The sequence below is a fragment of the Vigna unguiculata genome, chromosome 2, assembly GCF_037176805.1.
Source record: "Vigna unguiculata cultivar grain cowpea cultivar isolate G323 ecotype 2 chromosome 2, ASM3717680v1, whole genome shotgun sequence".
Taxonomy (NCBI): Eukaryota; Viridiplantae; Streptophyta; class Magnoliopsida; order Fabales; family Fabaceae; genus Vigna; species Vigna unguiculata.
The window spans coordinates 28,605,194-28,623,106 of NC_140793.1; the positions used below are offsets into that span (position 1 = coordinate 28,605,194).

Genomic DNA, 17,913 nt, shown 5'->3' on the forward strand with positions numbered 1-17,913 from the left:
AATATTTCTCCGAAACATGATTATGTCTGATTTGATCGATAATTAATCATACGGAGCCATCAAAATTGACATTGATGGCTACTTAGAAATGAAGACTGAATATGGAATTATCCACCAAATTTATCACAAAACATTGCTCTAATCTTCACTGAAACGTTACTTTGTCATTCGCTTTGGACAACTGAAAGGACTCATACACACAGGTGTCAGTGTTCCTCAGTACCCACCCAGAATCAATGTTCAACTTCTTCACCAGACACTCCATAACATGCATCAATCACACATGCCAACCACAGTCATCACAAATCAAACATCCTCAAATATTTTACAAACTATATAATCATTGCTTAACACCTTATTAATAATAAATTAACTCAAATCATTTTTTTTACACATGTTTGTTGCTCATCAGTCAAACAAGTCTCAATATTCATTAAAATAATGAGTCTGTTTTATAATTAGGATAAAAATAAACTAGTGTGTTTTATGTAAAGGCTAAAAGAAGTATTATATAGGCATTTATGGATATTTTTTCAGTAAACAAATTTTAAACTTACAAACGTATAATAAAAACTAAATTTAAATAAACTGTTTTACAACTGCTTGCATGAATTAATAGAAAACAAAATGAACGTCTGTGATATCCATAAAAAAGAAAAGGAAAGAAAAAGCCGTTTTGTTTTTAACAGGGAAGAAAGAAAGTATCATTTTCCAATAAAAAAATGTCAGTTAGCAGAAAAACAACATGAGGTGCTTCTGCGTGTAGCTGACAACTATGTATGAAGTTAAGTCATGCACATAAATTTAAACTCAGTTTTGAAATTAACTCCTCTGTCCTTTCTTTCTCTTTCACTCTTTCTCTCTTCTCTGCTCTTCCCTTCTCTTCTCTTCTCTTCTCTCTGTGTTGCCTTGCCACCACACTCACTCACTCTACAAATCCTTCACACACCATAGTAAGTAAATAAGTAAGTAACTTCCATACCATAGCATCAACATTTAACACCCTTCTCTCTCTGGTGGGTCTTAACTTCCACTTTTATCATTCTTTGCACTCACCAAAAACCTTCTTCTCCTTCACTCAAAGAACAACAAGTTTGTTTGTTTGTTTGTGTGTGAGAGAGTGAGAGTGTGTGTTAGAAGGGAGCCCCCAGATGCAGTTAGAGTCTGTGTGAACATCAAATGAGTTTGAGTTTCTGCATCTCTTGCTGGGGGGTGAATGGGGTGCATGGTGTCTCAGTTGGCCGCGAAATTCGCCTTCTTTCCGCCTTCTCCGCCCACCTACCACCTCAAGAAGAGGGACGACGGCAAGCTCACGGTGGTCTCCACGGCGGCGCCCATCCCCCACGCCGATGACACCTCCCTCGACGTTCTCCTCGTCGACACCAAACATGGAAACAAGATTGTCGCCTTTTATCTCAGAAACCCCTACTGTGTGTTCGCTTTTTTTACGTATTTATACGTATAATATTAAGAATAATCGATTACAATTTATGATGGGTATAAGTAGATTGGTTGAAAAAGAAAACAGTAAATTACTAATTCATAAAATTATATATCAACTAATATTTAATACATTTGATCAAGATTTGGAGTTAATGAGTTATATGTGATGGAGTCAATGGTAGGTGTTTATAAATATACAAACTATTTTAGTAGGTGTTTATAAATATACATTCATTAAAAGAATGAAATATATATTTCATACATACATGATGCAGAAAAAAATAGTAAATGAAAGTATCATATATCGACATCCTTAAACATTTCTTTAATTGGGAGGCCAAATAAAGATTGATGTCTAGGATGTGTTTCAGCTTCCCTGCATTGTAAAAAAAGTAAATATTATTGCTAATATATATGCAAATAACAGAAATATTATGTAGCAATTGAATTATGTATAGATAATAAAAAAAACTTTATTTACCTTTGGAGCAGTCTTCTTAATTCTTTGTAGAAGACATGGTCCATAAGTTGTTGAGTTTTAAAGAACTAAAAAATATCATTGAATAATGTTATTTACTTATGAGTCATTAAATGTATATGTAATGGTATACAAATATTGAAGAAATAGTAATAACCTCATTGATGCATATATTTTGATAAACACAAAGATTGTTGTTGTAGCGAGTATGGATTGGTAATGATTTTTGTTGTTTCCTGGTAATGGAAAGAAGTTAAATAAAAAAGAATAAAGATTTTTTGTGGTATTATAGAAGAATAATGGAAGAAAGTATAATGGAAGAAAGTAAATAATTTTAAATGTGCATAATACCTGCATGTCTTTTGAGAAAGTAATTCTCGTTTGATTAGATTTGAAAGTTGTGTTTTATCAGTTATCACAGTGGATCCCCAACCAACAGAATAAATTTTCAAATGATGAATCTACAATTGAAGAACAATATATGTAAACACGATGCACAATAGAGTTGTATTGATATATGTAAACATGACATATTATAATTGAAATGAATTAATTTGATTACCTTGTTGTCTATTGGCTTAACCAATGAAAGTGAATATTCATCCTTCCAAGTGTTCCATTGGTTCATAAATTTTGCATTCTACAAAGAAAATGTCAACTATTGCAAGATTGGGAACTAAACTTTTAAAACTACACTTATCGCATATCACCTCTTGTGGTATAAATGTGTGGAAATGACTTACATGTAATTCTTCATTGAGGTGTAAGTTGTCCTTAGTTATTATCGTACCTGCCAGGTATAAAATAAATATGATGAATTTTATTTTCGTAGTTGTAAATATAAGTATAATTGGGTAGAATATGAAAATATAGTCATTTTAATGACATAAATGAAGTAAAAAACGAACAATACCTAGTTTTGAGATAACAAAATTTCCTTATAAACAACATTCTTGGTAAAAATGCCTTCTTGTCCTTCAAGGTGTCCTTCTTTAATAAGGATTTTTGTGGAAGTTTGAGAAACACCTCTTGATAAAGCAACATATAATTGACCATGGCTAAAAACATGTCGTGGAAGGTAAATTCCAACGGTAGGTATAGTTTGTCCTTGTGATTTATTTATGGTAATTGCAAAACTCAATCTCACAGGGAATTGTTTCCTAATAAGCACAAAAGGAAGACCTGCACTCTCTGTTGTTTTATGTTTAATTCTTGGTAAGAAAGCTCTTTTTCCTGCATGGTGACCTGTCAATATTTCAACATCCAGCATGTTCATATAGAACCCACGACATAATAATCTTGTCCCATTACATAACCCAGATTTAGGGTCTATGTTTCGCAACAACATTAACGGTGATCCTTTTTTAACCTTTAAGTTATGTGGTGGCAAACCTCCTGGACAAATAGTGTGTAAGTACTCATGTTGGTATAAATGATATGTGTCTCCTTCAACCTCATCAAATGACAACAAATTACGATCTTCTCCTGGAAATAGATCGATAATTATGTCATTAAGTTTTTCTACATCTTCATTTTTTGGAGTTAGTATGGCTCGTTCAGCCATATAAGATGCATCCCATGTATGAAATTGTAACTGAGGAAAAGTTTGGTGTATGAGGTGTTGTATTGAGGTTTCTCCTTCCCATGATATTGCTAGTTGTTGGGGTATTTTAACCATGTCATCAACTTGTGTTGGTTCAATACCATCTCCAATGCGCATGAGATATTCAGCAAAATTGTGATCTTGTAATGATCTCATGTTTTGTTGTAAATGTAATATCTTTGTGTTACTCCATAAATGAGAGTTAATAATACAGGCAGAAATCATTTGTGCTTTTGTACCTTTTTGAACAACTGGCAGTACCTGACGAAAATCACCTCCTAATATGATCACTTTCCTCCCAAATGGAGCATCAGAATCTAGAATGTCCTTTAATGTTCGATCTAGTGCCTCCAAAACATATTTGTTAATCATGGGTGCTTCATCCCAAATAATTGCCTTTGCTATTTTTATTAGTTTTGCAAGATCTGATTGTTTACTTATAGAACAAAACGAACCGGCCTCGACATTGATAGGTATTTTAAATCGAGAATGTGCAGTTCTACCACCCGGTAATAATGTTGCTGCTATACCAGAGGAGGCTGTAGCTAAAATAATTTGACAGTTGCTCCTACAATGTGCAATTAAAGTACGATAAAGAAATGTTTTACCGGTTCCGCCTGGTCCATCCACAAAAAAGACTTGACTTTGATTACGGTTGATTACATCTAAAATGGTATTGAAGGCAATGAGTTGGTCATGATTCAATCTGTGTACATTGTCAACATCTTCAGTAGGTATCTGTATTGATAATTCTTCTTGTATAATTCTTGGTACTGAAGTAGTTGCCAATGCATCATAAGATAAAGGTGGCAAATCAAAATCCTTGATTGTTTTACCATGCTGAATTAAAAGGTCATTTAAATCCCTCAATAACATAGGAATCAAGTTCTCATTGACAGAAGTGTTGGTTGAAGTATAATCTTCTAGCATATAGGTGTGGAAGTGATTCCAAAGGCTTCTAACATCAGTTGGTTCACAAAAAAGTAATATGGTCACAAATAGTCTTCGTAAAGCATATGGCATTTGTAAAGTTGATGCTTCAACTAAGCATTCATGAATACTATTGTCACTTTCTAAAAAGCCCCATTTCTCAGCCGCCTTTTTGAATGTGTGACAATATGTTTCATTTGGTGATAATAGATATTCCCAACTGGTTGGTCCTCTTATGTGAGAAAGCAAAACCCGCAAGAAGAACTTATCTCCTTCAGAAGGAGATACAGTATACATTCGGCCGATAACTTTCTTGTTTGACCTTCTTGGATACCATTCCTTATGTCTATTATTCCAACAATAATGCTCTGGAATTTCCCGATACAAAAATGTTCTAGATTGGGGATCTCTTTGATTGAGTGCAAAAAATTGTGTGAGCATGGTTTTGGAGTTGTTATCATCATTCAACACGTCATTGATGTTTTGGTGCTTATAAAATCGCACTTGTTGTCGATTTGGTAAATGAATTTGCAATCTTTCAACAGCTGGATTCATTCGATAGATTGTAAATCTGAAGATTTTCCATAAAGCCTCGGGAGCACAAATCCATCTAGCATCGAGATATTGCTGGACTTCATCTATAATTGGTCCTCTATGAATCTCCATTGCTACTCGATCCGGTCCTTTGTAAACATACTTATACAAATATTTAATACTTTTGATGCTGCTGCAGACCTCAACATTTATATGACAGTCGTATTTTAAGAGTAACCAAGGATTATAAGGAACCACCCATCTATTGTCAACAGTCACATTTCTATTTATGGAAATTGGTTCATCAAAACGTCTTCTATATTGTGGATATGAATCATTACCTTGTCGTGTTTCTTCCAAGAAATCCTTGGGAAATCTCTTTTGGCATTGATTGCGCTTCATACATGGTGATCTAGGATTGAGAGTTCCGCAAGGACCATGTATCATGTGTTTCAACACAGCTTCATGCAATTGTGGTTCTTCTGCCTTATTTGGTATTTCTGCCCTCACAATGCTATCATAATCTTGTGGATCACGTAACTTATCATTATTATCTAAGATCAATAGCATATGTACATGCGGCAACCCACGTTTTTGAAATTCAGTAACATACATATAACTATTAACTTTTCCGAGGACTCCTTTATTAACAACATCTTCCTTCAATTGCTCAAATTTTGCTCGAAAGATTCTTGTGAGCAAGTCAGGGCGATCTTGTGGAGTTTGTTGATTTTGTAGTTCAGAAGAAATTTCACTCCAAGATGGATTGCATGTCATTGTAAGAAAAATATCAGGTTTTCCATTGTGAGCAACAATTGCCATACCATCTTGATATCGTTGTGTCAAGTCTCGACGACTACCAATAAATGACGATGGTAATATTGTCCTCTTTCCAACAGTATCTTCAAAGAAATGAAAGAGTGAATGATAATATAATTAGATGTAATAAATGTTGTTTTAAATATATTTACCTGCGTGAGTTTGTCCTTCATGCAAAGCATCCTGCAAACCTTGGTACACTTCAGCACGAATGTTGTTTTGATGATTACGAATCCATCGTAACCTTCCGGTCTCAATCTTAACGTAGTTATCTACAACATATTGTTGTAAAAGTCGTCCCGCTTGTAATATTACAGACTGATCATTTGGACGAATCTACATTAAATAATCACGTGTTTCTAAAATATGTTAGCCTTCTTAATATTACATAATTTAATGAAACTGGGATAATTATGATAGAAGTTACCTGAAGCATGAAACTATAATATTCTCGGCAAGAGATACTTTGGCCATTATGATTTTTTGTGTTGGTGTCCCAGCCATATGTTCCAAATGGAAATAATAAAGGATATTGTAAAGGATCATAATATCCTACGGTTTCTTGTATGTTTATTAAATTTCCATCATGACCTACAACTTTAATATCTCGGCCACGTGCCATTGATTCTGTGTCTGCAGTAACAATAATAGCTGCTACTTGAGATGCAGTTGGAAGATTATACTGTGGTTGATTCGCAGGACGCTCTTTAATGAGTAAAGAACATATCTGAATATTTGGTTCTTGAGCAAGTTGTCGAAATACATGCACAAAAGGATTGCACCGGTGTAATATTTGTTGCAATTTATGAACAATAGTTTGATGAAGTTGAGGGTTTTCCAACATCCTATTTTGTAATTCATGTTCAGTGTCATAAATGTACAACTGCAAAAATCGGGGTCTGGACCCATCATTTGGATAAAATCCTCCTATCCTATGATAGATTGCACCTTGAGCACGAAAACTATATATACCACGACCATTTGCTACTATAGTTTCATCCATATGAACACCAAGAGAAGTGAATGAGAAGACATGATTGTAACTTCTTATATGTTGTCTAAAATGTCTACTTTCAGATGTTTGATCTGAAAATATTTGAAGAAGCTCATGTGGAGGAGGAACACGTGGAAGTAAGACTTTCCCACCAGAGCAACACATATCGCGCGATTCATGATAAAATAATCGTGCATGACAATGTGGACATGTAGTTGGTGTAGACAATTGAAATTTGAGCATCGGAACCGTATTTAAAAAATTTCTAGCACTATTATGTGTTCGGGGGAATCCATGTAGCATATCTACATTATTGTGATAAATTGGAGGAATAGTAAATAATGTAGTATTATAAATTCCAAAAGTATGAAAAGTGCATTCTTAAAGCACAACATGTATTAATTATGGTAGGAAAAAGATACAAATAAGGTTCAATGGTACCAAAATTAGTATTAACTATTGATGGAAATAATTTACTAACCATGTTGAAGGGCATTGACGTGTGTATTACTTTGTCCTGCTTCATTATGATTACATCCTTCCAATCTTTGTGTAGGAAAACCATAACCTGTGTGGTATTAAATCAATGAAAAAAAGTGCATAATAAAAAACCAATATCACTGTAATAAATAAAGAGAAAATTAAAAACCATGATAGTTGGTAATAAAGTATAATCATATCTTGATACATAGAGAAAAAAAAGGAAGTAATTGCAAAAATTAACGATACTTAAAGGTGTTTTATTTTTCAACATCGTAATAAATTATATCAAAATCATAATTACAAATCCTATAATAGTAAATAAATAGAATGAAAATATTTTTTGAAATGGTATGTAAACAACATAAATTAACTATTGATGAATAAAGTTGACTAACCATGTTCAGTGCCAGTAATGTGTGTATTACTTGGCCCTGCTTCATTATCATTACGACCTGGAAACCTGTCAGTAATGTGCGTATTACTTGGTCCTGCTTCATTATCATTACGTCTTGGAAACCTGTCAGTAATGTGCGTATTACTTGGTCCTGCTTCACTATGATTACGTCCTGGAAACCTTTGTGGGGCAAAACCATAACCTAATATTTAAAAAATAAGATAAATTGTATTTGAAGCAAATATATACTTTACAGGAAAGAACTAAAAAGAATGTAAGCATATTCGGAAGGATTTTCTCGGCTAATGACATACAGTAGTGATGAGGTGGGTTTAAACCTAAACAAAGAAGTTGTATTATACTTTTTTGTATAGGGTTAGATATAATTTTACATTTAAGCGTAAGTAAATGTAATTATCTATGAAGTATTTTTAAGATTGTTAGAATACATTATTGTTTATATATGTTTTTTACTGTTGTACATAATACAAATATAGTGTACTAACCACAATCTATGTTACTGACAGGTGAAGTACTTGACAATGCTTCATATACATTATATTCTTCAAACCTTTGCGGTGCATGAGGAGAACCTGTTATGTGAAAGCATGAAGCATAATAAATATAAATATGTAAATATTTCATAAAATGGTAAGTAAATAACATGGATTAAATATTGATGAATAAAATTGACTGACCATGTAGGGTTTCAGTAATATGTGTATTACTTGGTTCTTCGTCATTATCATTACGTCCTGCAAACCTTTGTGGGACCAAACCATAACCTAATATTTAGAAGCTAAGTTAAATTTTATTTAAATCGAATATATAGTTTACATACAATAGTGATGAGGAAAAATGTGATGTTACCTGCATTAGTTACGGACCGAGCCATTTGTCGAATAGATGTCATTCTCAATCGGGGAGCTCTGTTTGGCATTTGGACAATGTTGGTTGTGTTTTCAGGATTATTTTTCCTTCTTTTAGACTGTTCAATAAGTCTTTGTTGGGGGGTCATTCTACGTCTTCTATTTGCAGCATTTATTCTCCATCTTTGTCTTTGTTGTTCTGATGTTGATTTGTTAGAAGGAATATTTTCCATTTAGGTATGTTATCTATTTAAACAAAAAATAATAAATAATAAATCCAAAATTAATATAAATTTAAAAATGTATTACTTGGAAGAAAGTAATGAATGAAAAGAAGGACAATGAAAGTAGTGCATAATATGTACAACAAATAAAACTAAAAGAAGATAATGATATAGGAAGAAATACCTAAATGTGTGAGTAGAAAGACTACAAAATTTGATTTGATGTAACAATGAAGAGCAGCAATGCAAATGATGACAGGCTAGTTAGCAAGTTACTGAAGAAAAAAAAATTCATAATTAAAAAAAGTAATTTGTCAGTTTTAAAATAACACAGAATGTAAAAAAGTTGCTAATTTCTAAAAAAAATTGCTTAGTATTAGTATATTTTATGTTTTGTTTGGACATAAGGCTAGGGACATAGAGATTTGTACAATAATAAGAAGAAAATTACATCTTAAATTTCATATTAATACATGATTATACTGTTATAATTTATTACTTTAACACTAATCTTATTATAATATTTATTTTATATATTTATTATATTATAATATAACTCACTTATTTATAATAATATAATAAAAAATATTTATTTTATAAAATATTATTGTAAAAATAATTGTTAAAAATTAAACCGTTAGTTTATATATATGGACCAACAGATAAATTAAATATTTAAATAAATATTATTAATATCATAATAATTCTTAAATATTAAATTATCAATTAATATAATTACAAACGGCAAATAATTATAATAAAAATATTAAAAAAATCATTATTAATGGATTATACTTTTAACTGGATTTGGTCACATCTAAATTATAAATGAATCAGGTTAAATCTAAATTTCATCTTCTTTTTTTTTTTATGAATCAAATTCAGATAAGTCGAATCAGTCCAATGGTTGAAAAAACTCTACTGTTACTTATAGTAGCATCTTCTTGATAGAGTTAATAGTTTGTTGGATATGGTTTAAATATACATAAAGGTGAGAATTTTAACCGAAGGAACAAATATTTAATAATGGAAAATCCACAATAAAGAACCACGAACATCGATTTGCATCTCATCATAACTATTTAAATTCACATGCCTAAACATTATTATGCATTGAATAGATTTAAAGATTTTGCAATTGTTATAAAATGTAGGCTGAATTAAAATGTAGGCTGAACTAATGGATATAAAATGTAGGCTGAATTAAAAAGTTTATAAAATATGTTTTAATTAGAACATTAAGATGTATACTGACTAAATATAAATAAATCTAACATTAGTGCCTTAAGTTTTTTTGTTTCCAACCGTATTAAAATTGTTCAAGCATCTATTTTTAAAAATATTAAGTTTAATTGATTTCTATAAATAATCAAACTTAAAAACTGATGAATACTATACTCTTCGGTATTCTTTGTCACAAAATTGAACTTTAAAACACAGGCTGAATTATGCGCCTGTGTGTATTTTGAACTTTTTAATTCAGCCTACATTTTATATACATTTTGCAATTTTCTGTTATTTTACAGTTTTCGCTCATCTTCTATCTCCATAACGAAAAACTTTACACTGTTCCTTTGCACAGTGCTTGATAATTTAAGAATTAATTAACCTTCAGATTTCAAAGTTAAAATAATTTAATCTATATATAAACTACAGCTTTTGTTTAGAAAATTATCTTATAGTGGCCACGGTACTTTTTAAAATAAATTAGAATACATTGCGTTAATTTAATTTGAAAACAGATATGAAATATATTACAATGTTCCAGACATGAAGTATCCTTAAGTTGGCTTTGAATCTGGCATGTTTTGGAGGTTCCGAAAGTAAGTGTTTTTGTTGTTCCTTTGTTCATTCATCTCCTTTTCAGGTTCGTTACTTTGTTTCATGAATTTAATTTAACGTTTTGATGCGTCGTTGTGCAGAAGTGATAGTCAAACTTACTGAGTTTTGCGGTTCGTTCGTGATCTTGAAGTGTCAATTACCCAAGGGAGACTTGGAGACCCTGATTTCCATCACCAACGAAGAAGATGTCGCCAACATCTATAACATAAATGAAAAAAGGAAATTGGACAATTACCCAAAGCGAATAATCATAAATGAAAAGGAACAATGGAAAATACCGTTATTGTTTTCTCCAATGAAGTCCAATGAAAATAAATAACATCGACAAAGTGAGTGTGAAAACAAAGACAATAAGCAACGCAAAACAACTTCACGAAAGGAATAGAAATGATGTGGTTGCAGAGAAAAACAAACTGTAAAATAACGGTTACTTTTGAAACAATTTTAAAAATAATAAATAATTTATTATATTATTAAAAAGGGTAAAATAGGAATTAAAGAAAGTGGACACAGAAAGGGGAATCCCCTTTATATATTGTTATAGATTATTATTATTATTATTATTATTATTATTATTATTGTTATACTCAAATAAACACAATTTCCGTCAAACAGTAACTCCAATCGCTGTCCGTTGCGTCACTTTCAATTTCCTTTCACGTACTTTATTTTTCAACAATCACATTTTTTTTTTCTCTTTCACATAGAGAAGCCAAATTCCAAAGAAGTGATTAATTAATTAATCAATCAATTAAAGAAAAAGAAAACGGAGGTTTTTGCAGGAATTATCACCACCTTGTTAATGATGAAAAAATTGGCTTTTTCTCCGTTGCAATCGCATTATGTGCAAGACTTTATTTCCCTTTGATCAAGAATATTTCTCCGAAACATGATTATGTCTGATTTGATCGATAATTAATCATACGGAGCCATCAAAATTGACATTGATGGCTACTTAGAAATGAAGACTGAATATGGAATTATCCACCAAATTTATCACAAAACATTGCTCTAATCTTCACTGAAACGTTACTTTGTCATTCGCTTTGGACAACTGAAAGGACTCATACACACAGGTGTCAGTGTTCCTCAGTACCCACCCAGAATCAATGTTCAACTTCTTCACCAGACACTCCATAACATGCATCAATCACACATGCCAACCACAGTCATCACAAATCAAACATCCTCAAATATTTTACAAACTATATAATCATTGCTTAACACCTTATTAATAATAAATTAACTCAAATCATTTTTTTTACACATGTTTGTTGCTCATCAGTCAAACAAGTCTCAATATTCATTAAAATAATGAGTCTGTTTTATAATTAGGATAAAAATAAACTAGTGTGTTTTATGTAAAGGCTAAAAGAAGTATTATATAGGCATTTATGGATATTTTTTCAGTAAACAAATTTTAAACTTACAAACGTATAATAAAAACTAAATTTAAATAAACTGTTTTACAACTGCTTGCATGAATTAATAGAAAACAAAATGAACGTCTGTGATATCCATAAAAAAGAAAAGGAAAGAAAAAGCCGTTTTGTTTTTAACAGGGAAGAAAGAAAGTATCATTTTCCAATAAAAAAATGTCAGTTAGCAGAAAAACAACATGAGGTGCTTCTGCGTGTAGCTGACAACTATGTATGAAGTTAAGTCATGCACATAAATTTAAACTCAGTTTTGAAATTAACTCCTCTGTCCTTTCTTTCTCTTTCACTCTTTCTCTCTTCTCTGCTCTTCCCTTCTCTTCTCTTCTCTTCTCTCTGTGTTGCCTTGCCACCACACTCACTCACTCTACAAATCCTTCACACACCATAGTAAGTAAATAAGTAAGTAACTTCCATACCATAGCATCAACATTTAACACCCTTCTCTCTCTGGTGGGTCTTAACTTCCACTTTTATCATTCTTTGCACTCACCAAAAACCTTCTTCTCCTTCACTCAAAGAACAACAAGTTTGTTTGTTTGTTTGTGTGTGAGAGAGTGAGAGTGTGTGTTAGAAGGGAGCCCCCAGATGCAGTTAGAGTCTGTGTGAACATCAAATGAGTTTGAGTTTCTGCATCTCTTGCTGGGGGGTGAATGGGGTGCATGGTGTCTCAGTTGGCCGCGAAATTCGCCTTCTTTCCGCCTTCTCCGCCCACCTACCACCTCAAGAAGAGGGACGACGGCAAGCTCACGGTGGTCTCCACGGCGGCGCCCATCCCCCACGCCGATGACACCTCCCTCGACGTTCTCCTCGTCGACACCAAACATGGAAACAAGATTGTCGCCTTTTATCTCAGAAACCCCTACGCTCGTCTCACCCTTCTCTATTCTCATGGCAATGCCGCTGACTTGGGTCAACTCTACGATCTCTTCGTGCAACTCAAGGTCAATCTTAGAGTTAATCTCATGGGGTTAGTGGTTTTCTGATAAATCATTCTTGCCTATAAGCTCCTTCGTCTTTTTTTTTTCTTCTTCTATGTTTTTGTCTTTGTCTGTTCTTATTTTACTTCATTAAACCTCACGAAGTTCAAAGACCGCACGTTATCACTGACCCTTGTTTTGTATTATCTCCGTGGTATTGTTTTTTTTATTTTTACCCCTCCCTATGCTTTTTCTCTTTCTTCCTCTAAAGTTTTTTTATTTTTTGTTTCCTATTATATTGGGTGAGTTGGTGGGATTTGTTTGTGTTTTATGGGGTAGATCTGAGATTAGGTGAATCTATGCATGGTTAAGATTTTGATGAGTTGTTGTGGTGCGCGGTTTTTTAGATCTGGTGGTGAATGAGTGTGTAATGGTGAATGGCAATGGCAATGGCAATGGCAATGTCAATGCCTTTTCCTACATCTTTTCAATCAATGTGGAAAGTGAAGGGAGTTGGAGTTTTAGGCACCTGAGCGTGGCCTCTTCAAACAAACAAACAAATTTTGGAAAAAGTAAAAGTAAAAGGGAAAAAGAAAAGTAGCTTGTATTTATGGTTGCTTCTTTCTTCCTGATCTCTCTATGTCTTCCATTTCATTTTCTTTCTCCTCTCTGTATAAAGTATTCCAGTTTTTTACCTCTACATGGATGGCGACGTACCCTACCGTTTTCTTCCGCTTTAGTCCTGCTCCACCATCACCCTTCTCTATCAATTTTTACCCTTTTTACACCTCCACATTAATTTTCTTATCTTTCAAACATTAAATTCAAAACGCAAAACATAACAACACCTTTCTGTACTTGCACATTTAAAATGCTGTCATCTATCTTCATGGAGATGCATCAATTTACTTCACCGATTGACTTCACCATTTCAACCAATTTAATGAAGCTTGATTGAATCTGAATCGGAGATTATTGTGTTCAATTGTTGTACACAGTTTTTGAAAGATGAAAATGATGTTACTTCAGTATTCTAGGGGGCCAACATTTCGAGACTAAAGTTGAAAATTGATGTTTTTATGCAATATTTGGTTTGCAGATATGACTACTCTGGATACGGGGCATCTACTGGCAAGGTAGGCCATTCTTTGGTAAATACAACATTAGATGTTTTGTTTTATTGAGTGGACAACACAAATAAACCCAAAGAGAAGAACAAATCTGTTTTGTTGAAAGGGTTGTTACCTTATCAGGTACTGCTGTATCCTGCATTCCACTCTCATTTCTTCGCTCTGCAATGACCAAAACGATTGTCGTTTCGTTGTGAATTTTTTTTGGCATGTTTGGATTGTTTTCTATTTCGTTTCAAGTGTGATAATACGAACCAATAGTGTTGTCTGGACAAATCCATGCACACTGCACCTCGAGTTCGAACCAAGAGCACTGTTCTACAAACAGTGACCCAAACCAATGCTCACACACTAACCACTGCATCCAATACTCAGTACCCGGATCATTGGCTCAGAAACCACTTGTTGGAATCAAGCGGGGACCCCCATGTACCAGCAGGCTAAAGTAACAGAACAAAAAAGTGAACATGACTTTGCATCTTCACTCAAAATTATTAAGGAATTAGGTTTTTGGATTTTCTCTCTCTTATACTATAATTATCAATCCCATTCTTAACTAATATACAACTTAACAATAACAGTACTCTAATTCGGAAACATAGTTACTAGTTAAGTTTCTGATGATGTTAGCCCTTGTTCTCTTGATTAAACTCTTTTTCACAGGATAAAGTGATTTCATAGTATATAACTGAGTGTAAAACTGTAGACTTTTTATTTTGAATTTCAGATTTGTGTAATGACATGTGTCTAGTTGTAAGGAAATGGTAGTTTTCTTTAAGAGAAATTGTATGAATGGTTATTGATATGTGATACAAGCTCTTTAAAATTGTACAGCCTAGTGAGTCCAGTACATATGCTGACATAGAAGCAGTATATGAATGCCTTGAAACTGAATATGGAGTTAGCCAAGAAGATTTGATTTTGTATGGGCAATCAGTTGGAAGTGGACCAACACTGCACTTGGCATCTAAATTGCCAAGGTTGAGGGGTGTGGTTCTACACAGTGGAATTCTTTCTGGCCTTCGGGTCCTCTGCCATGTCAAGTTCACATTTTGCTTCGACATTTACAAGGTAACATATACAATGTTATTCATTATGAAGTAACATCTAGTTTATGCTTGATAAAAATTGAACCATGACACTGATGTTATATCTGCTTTTAACATTTGCCTACATAATGTACGAAAAGCTATGTCTATACATATAATATAATGGTTCTTTCTGAAGAATTCTTTAATCGGAACTAATTGTAATTTTTTCTCCCAAATCATGCAGAACATCAACAAAGTAAAGAAGGTCAAGTGCCCTGTACTTGTAATACATGTAAGTATATGTATGTGTACGTATGTGTGACTAACTAACAATTTCTGCTGCGTTTTCCTTGATTTCATGATTGAGCTGCTAAATTTGTATTGCAGGGTACAGAAGATGAAGTTGTGAATTGGTTACATGGTAATGGACTATGGAAAATGGCAAGGGAGTCATATGAACCCTTGTGGATAAAAGGAGGTGGCCACTGCAACTTGGAGCTTTACCCTGATTACATCCGCCATCTATGCAAATTTATCCAAGAAATGGAGAACATAACAACCGAGAAGCGCCTCAAAAAGATTAGACAAAGTGCGAAGGAATCGAAGTCAAACATTTGTTCCAGTTGCAGAACATGCTGTACAATGAAGTGTTGCAGATTTAAGTGTCCTGATTGCTCTAATTGCTCTGATTGCTGCAGTAACTGCATGAATGTTTCGTGGTCTATCAACTGTCCTGAATGGTGTTGGAGACCTAGCTGCATGAAGGGTTGCTGCTTCCTCAAGTTGTTCCCTAGTTGTTTGGGATCATGCTGCTGCAAAAAATGCTCATGGCCTAGCTGTTGTGGTGTAACAAAATGTTCATTGCCTAAGTGTGGAAGACCAAGTTGCTGCTGCAAGGGTTGTTGTAGTTGTTTCTGTTGGCAATGTTGTGTAGGGAAAAAACACAGTGATGGCAGCAGAAATGGAAAACAGAATGGCTAATGTTGTGTATAGAATGCGAAATCTTGGTATGCTAACACCCTTCAATATTGTGCAGTGGTGTTACAAAGAGGAGGAAGTAGTGGATGACAAGTGTAGGAAAGTGATACTATGATCCAGTGTCCTCTATTATTTTTGGTTTATTTGGAGTTATAACTCAAGTTCTATTATTGGAATTTTTTTCTCATAAAACATTGGTGTTTTAATTAATTTTCGCAGCAGTTGATGATGAATGACATCATTGTTGTATCTTGTGGTTTCTGTAGCCTTTTAAAGTTTTGCAGTGGACTTGTCTTCGTGTCTAATAGAAATAGTAATAGACAACAACCTTGAATAGTCTTATCAGTGATGTCACCTTTCCCTGCGTTTCCACTATGCAGCAGCGACAGATGAGTTATGGAGTTGCAGGAATCGGGTAAGCTAATAATTACTATCACCGTTTTCATTCCCGCGGTGGTGAATGTAAAATGTTGTCTTCGTCGGAAAGGTAACACAACCATTGATTTTCTTTGTAGTTTTGATTTTGGTATAGGAATTCTGAATTGGAAACTGCATGACATGCAAGAAAACTTTAGGATATTTTTTAATTTGCAGTACTTCTTCTCGTGAGACTTCATTCTATTCTTGACCGTTAAGGTATTATTTTATATTCGACTAATATATTGTAATTCAAAATATTAAATCATAAAGATAATAGGTTTTGAGTCAAACTTTTTTTTATCTATGATTTAAACTTAAAGTTGAATTAGTAAGAATATCCAATAGCAAGTATATTGAATATTTAGCAAAAGATCAACTCAAATACCAAATTTGCATTGCATAAATATGATGCTTCAATTCTTACAAATATAACTTTAGAGAATTAAGATCGTAATACGTTAGAGACCAAAAAGTGCATTTAAACTTTCTCTAAAATGCTTTGTATAAAACAACTTGAACTACAGCTATTTATTATATTAAATACACTTATCGATTACACTTGTTATTAATTTATTGGAAAAGAAAATGCCACTGAGGAAATTAGTACACTTTGTAAGTATTGCATGAACATATTCGAATAAGCATAACATTTCTTTTTTATTATTTTTAACTAAGAAAATTAGAATCTATAACTTGACTGGGCTGGAGAGTTATTGCTCAACCCCTGGCCCATTTTCTTCAACCAGAACAATTCTGCATAAATTTCTTTCAACACTCTCGTGCTTCCATTCTACACTTCCAAAAGATGAAAAAAGTTCAAACTATATGGGAGTTGAGAATACTTCGAAATGCTGTAATTTAGAAATCTATTTTAAATTATAATTTCAAAATATATTATACTTATACAATTAAGAATTTATTCTAAATTATATAATCTAAAATACGATTATAGTAATCTAAAAATCTGAAATATATTTTTAATGTATAAAATATATTTTTAAATTACATAATTCATAATATAATATGTTTATGAATTTAGAAATATATTAAAATTTACGATAGAAACATATTTATGAGTTCCACGATTAAAAAGATCGAAAATTTGAATATTTTAGACTTTTCTCTTCATAATTCTTGTCGAGAAATTTGTTAGAAATATAATTTTAGTCCATTATATTCACTTCGGATTCTTTATATATATATATATATATATATATATATATATATATATATATATATATATATATATATTTATACGAAATTATTTCATGCTAAATTTATTCTGTAGTTTTTTTTCATAAATCTATAACGTGAGTTATCTTTAGAAAGATTTCATATGATGCCCTAGTTAATACATAAATATTTTATTTACTGAATTTAAAAAA

General features: G+C 32.6%; 2 protein-coding genes across 3 annotated transcripts; one reads left to right on the forward strand and one right to left on the reverse strand.

The window, feature by feature from the left end:
* Nucleotides 1–2,834: 2,834 nt before the first annotated feature.
* Nucleotides 2,835–6,966, reverse strand: LOC114191164 (uncharacterized). Its single transcript, XM_028080345.2, has 3 exons — nucleotides 6,235–6,966; nucleotides 5,960–6,143; nucleotides 2,835–5,890 (listed from the first exon to the last, which is right to left on the reverse strand). Exons 1-3 carry the CDS (start codon nucleotides 6,964–6,966, stop codon nucleotides 2,835–2,837), a joined length of 3,972 nt encoding a protein of 1,323 aa, XP_027936146.2.
* Nucleotides 6,967–12,250: 5,284 nt separating this feature from the next.
* On the forward strand, nucleotides 12,251–16,341 carry LOC114174334 (alpha/beta-Hydrolases superfamily protein). 2 transcript variants are annotated; one of them, XM_028059170.2, is made up of 5 exons: nucleotides 12,251–12,993; nucleotides 14,069–14,105; nucleotides 14,934–15,170; nucleotides 15,375–15,422; nucleotides 15,518–16,341. In XM_028059170.2, the coding sequence occupies exons 1-5, from the start codon at nucleotides 12,836–12,838 to the stop codon at nucleotides 16,109–16,111; spliced, it is 1,074 nt and encodes a 357-aa protein (XP_027914971.2). In that variant the 5' UTR covers nucleotides 12,251–12,835; the 3' UTR covers nucleotides 16,112–16,341. The 2 variants fall into 2 exon arrangements, with proteins under 2 accessions (XP_027914971.2, XP_027914970.2); XM_028059169.2 differs by having other exon boundaries at nucleotides 12,252–13,019.
* The last annotated feature ends 1,572 nt before the right edge of the window (nucleotides 16,342–17,913 follow it).

What these genes read in the sequence shown, in the direction of transcription:
- LOC114191164 (XM_028080345.2), bottom strand. Translation starts at nt 6,966, where the DNA reads ATGTGTTGCTCTGGTGGGAAAGTCTTACTTCCACGTGTTCCTCCTCCA. An exon ending in ATTATAGTTTCATGCTTCAG is followed by an intron (nt 6,144 to 6,234) that starts GTAACTTCTATC and finishes TATTTAATGTAG; the next exon opens with ATTCGTCCAAATGATCAGTC. An exon ending in TGAAGGACAAACTCACGCAG is followed by an intron (nt 5,891 to 5,959) that starts GTAAATATATTT and finishes ATTTCTTTGAAG; the next exon opens with ATACTGTTGGAAAGAGGACA.
- LOC114174334 (XM_028059169.2), top strand. Translation starts at nt 12,703, where the DNA reads ATGGGGTGCATGGTGTCTCAGTTGGCCGCGAAATTCGCCTTCTTTCCG. An exon ending in ACGGGGCATCTACTGGCAAG is followed by an intron (nt 14,106 to 14,933) that starts GTAGGCCATTCT and finishes AAAATTGTACAG; the next exon opens with CCTAGTGAGTCCAGTACATA. An exon ending in TTTGCTTCGACATTTACAAG is followed by an intron (nt 15,171 to 15,374) that starts GTAACATATACA and finishes CAAATCATGCAG; the next exon opens with AACATCAACAAAGTAAAGAA.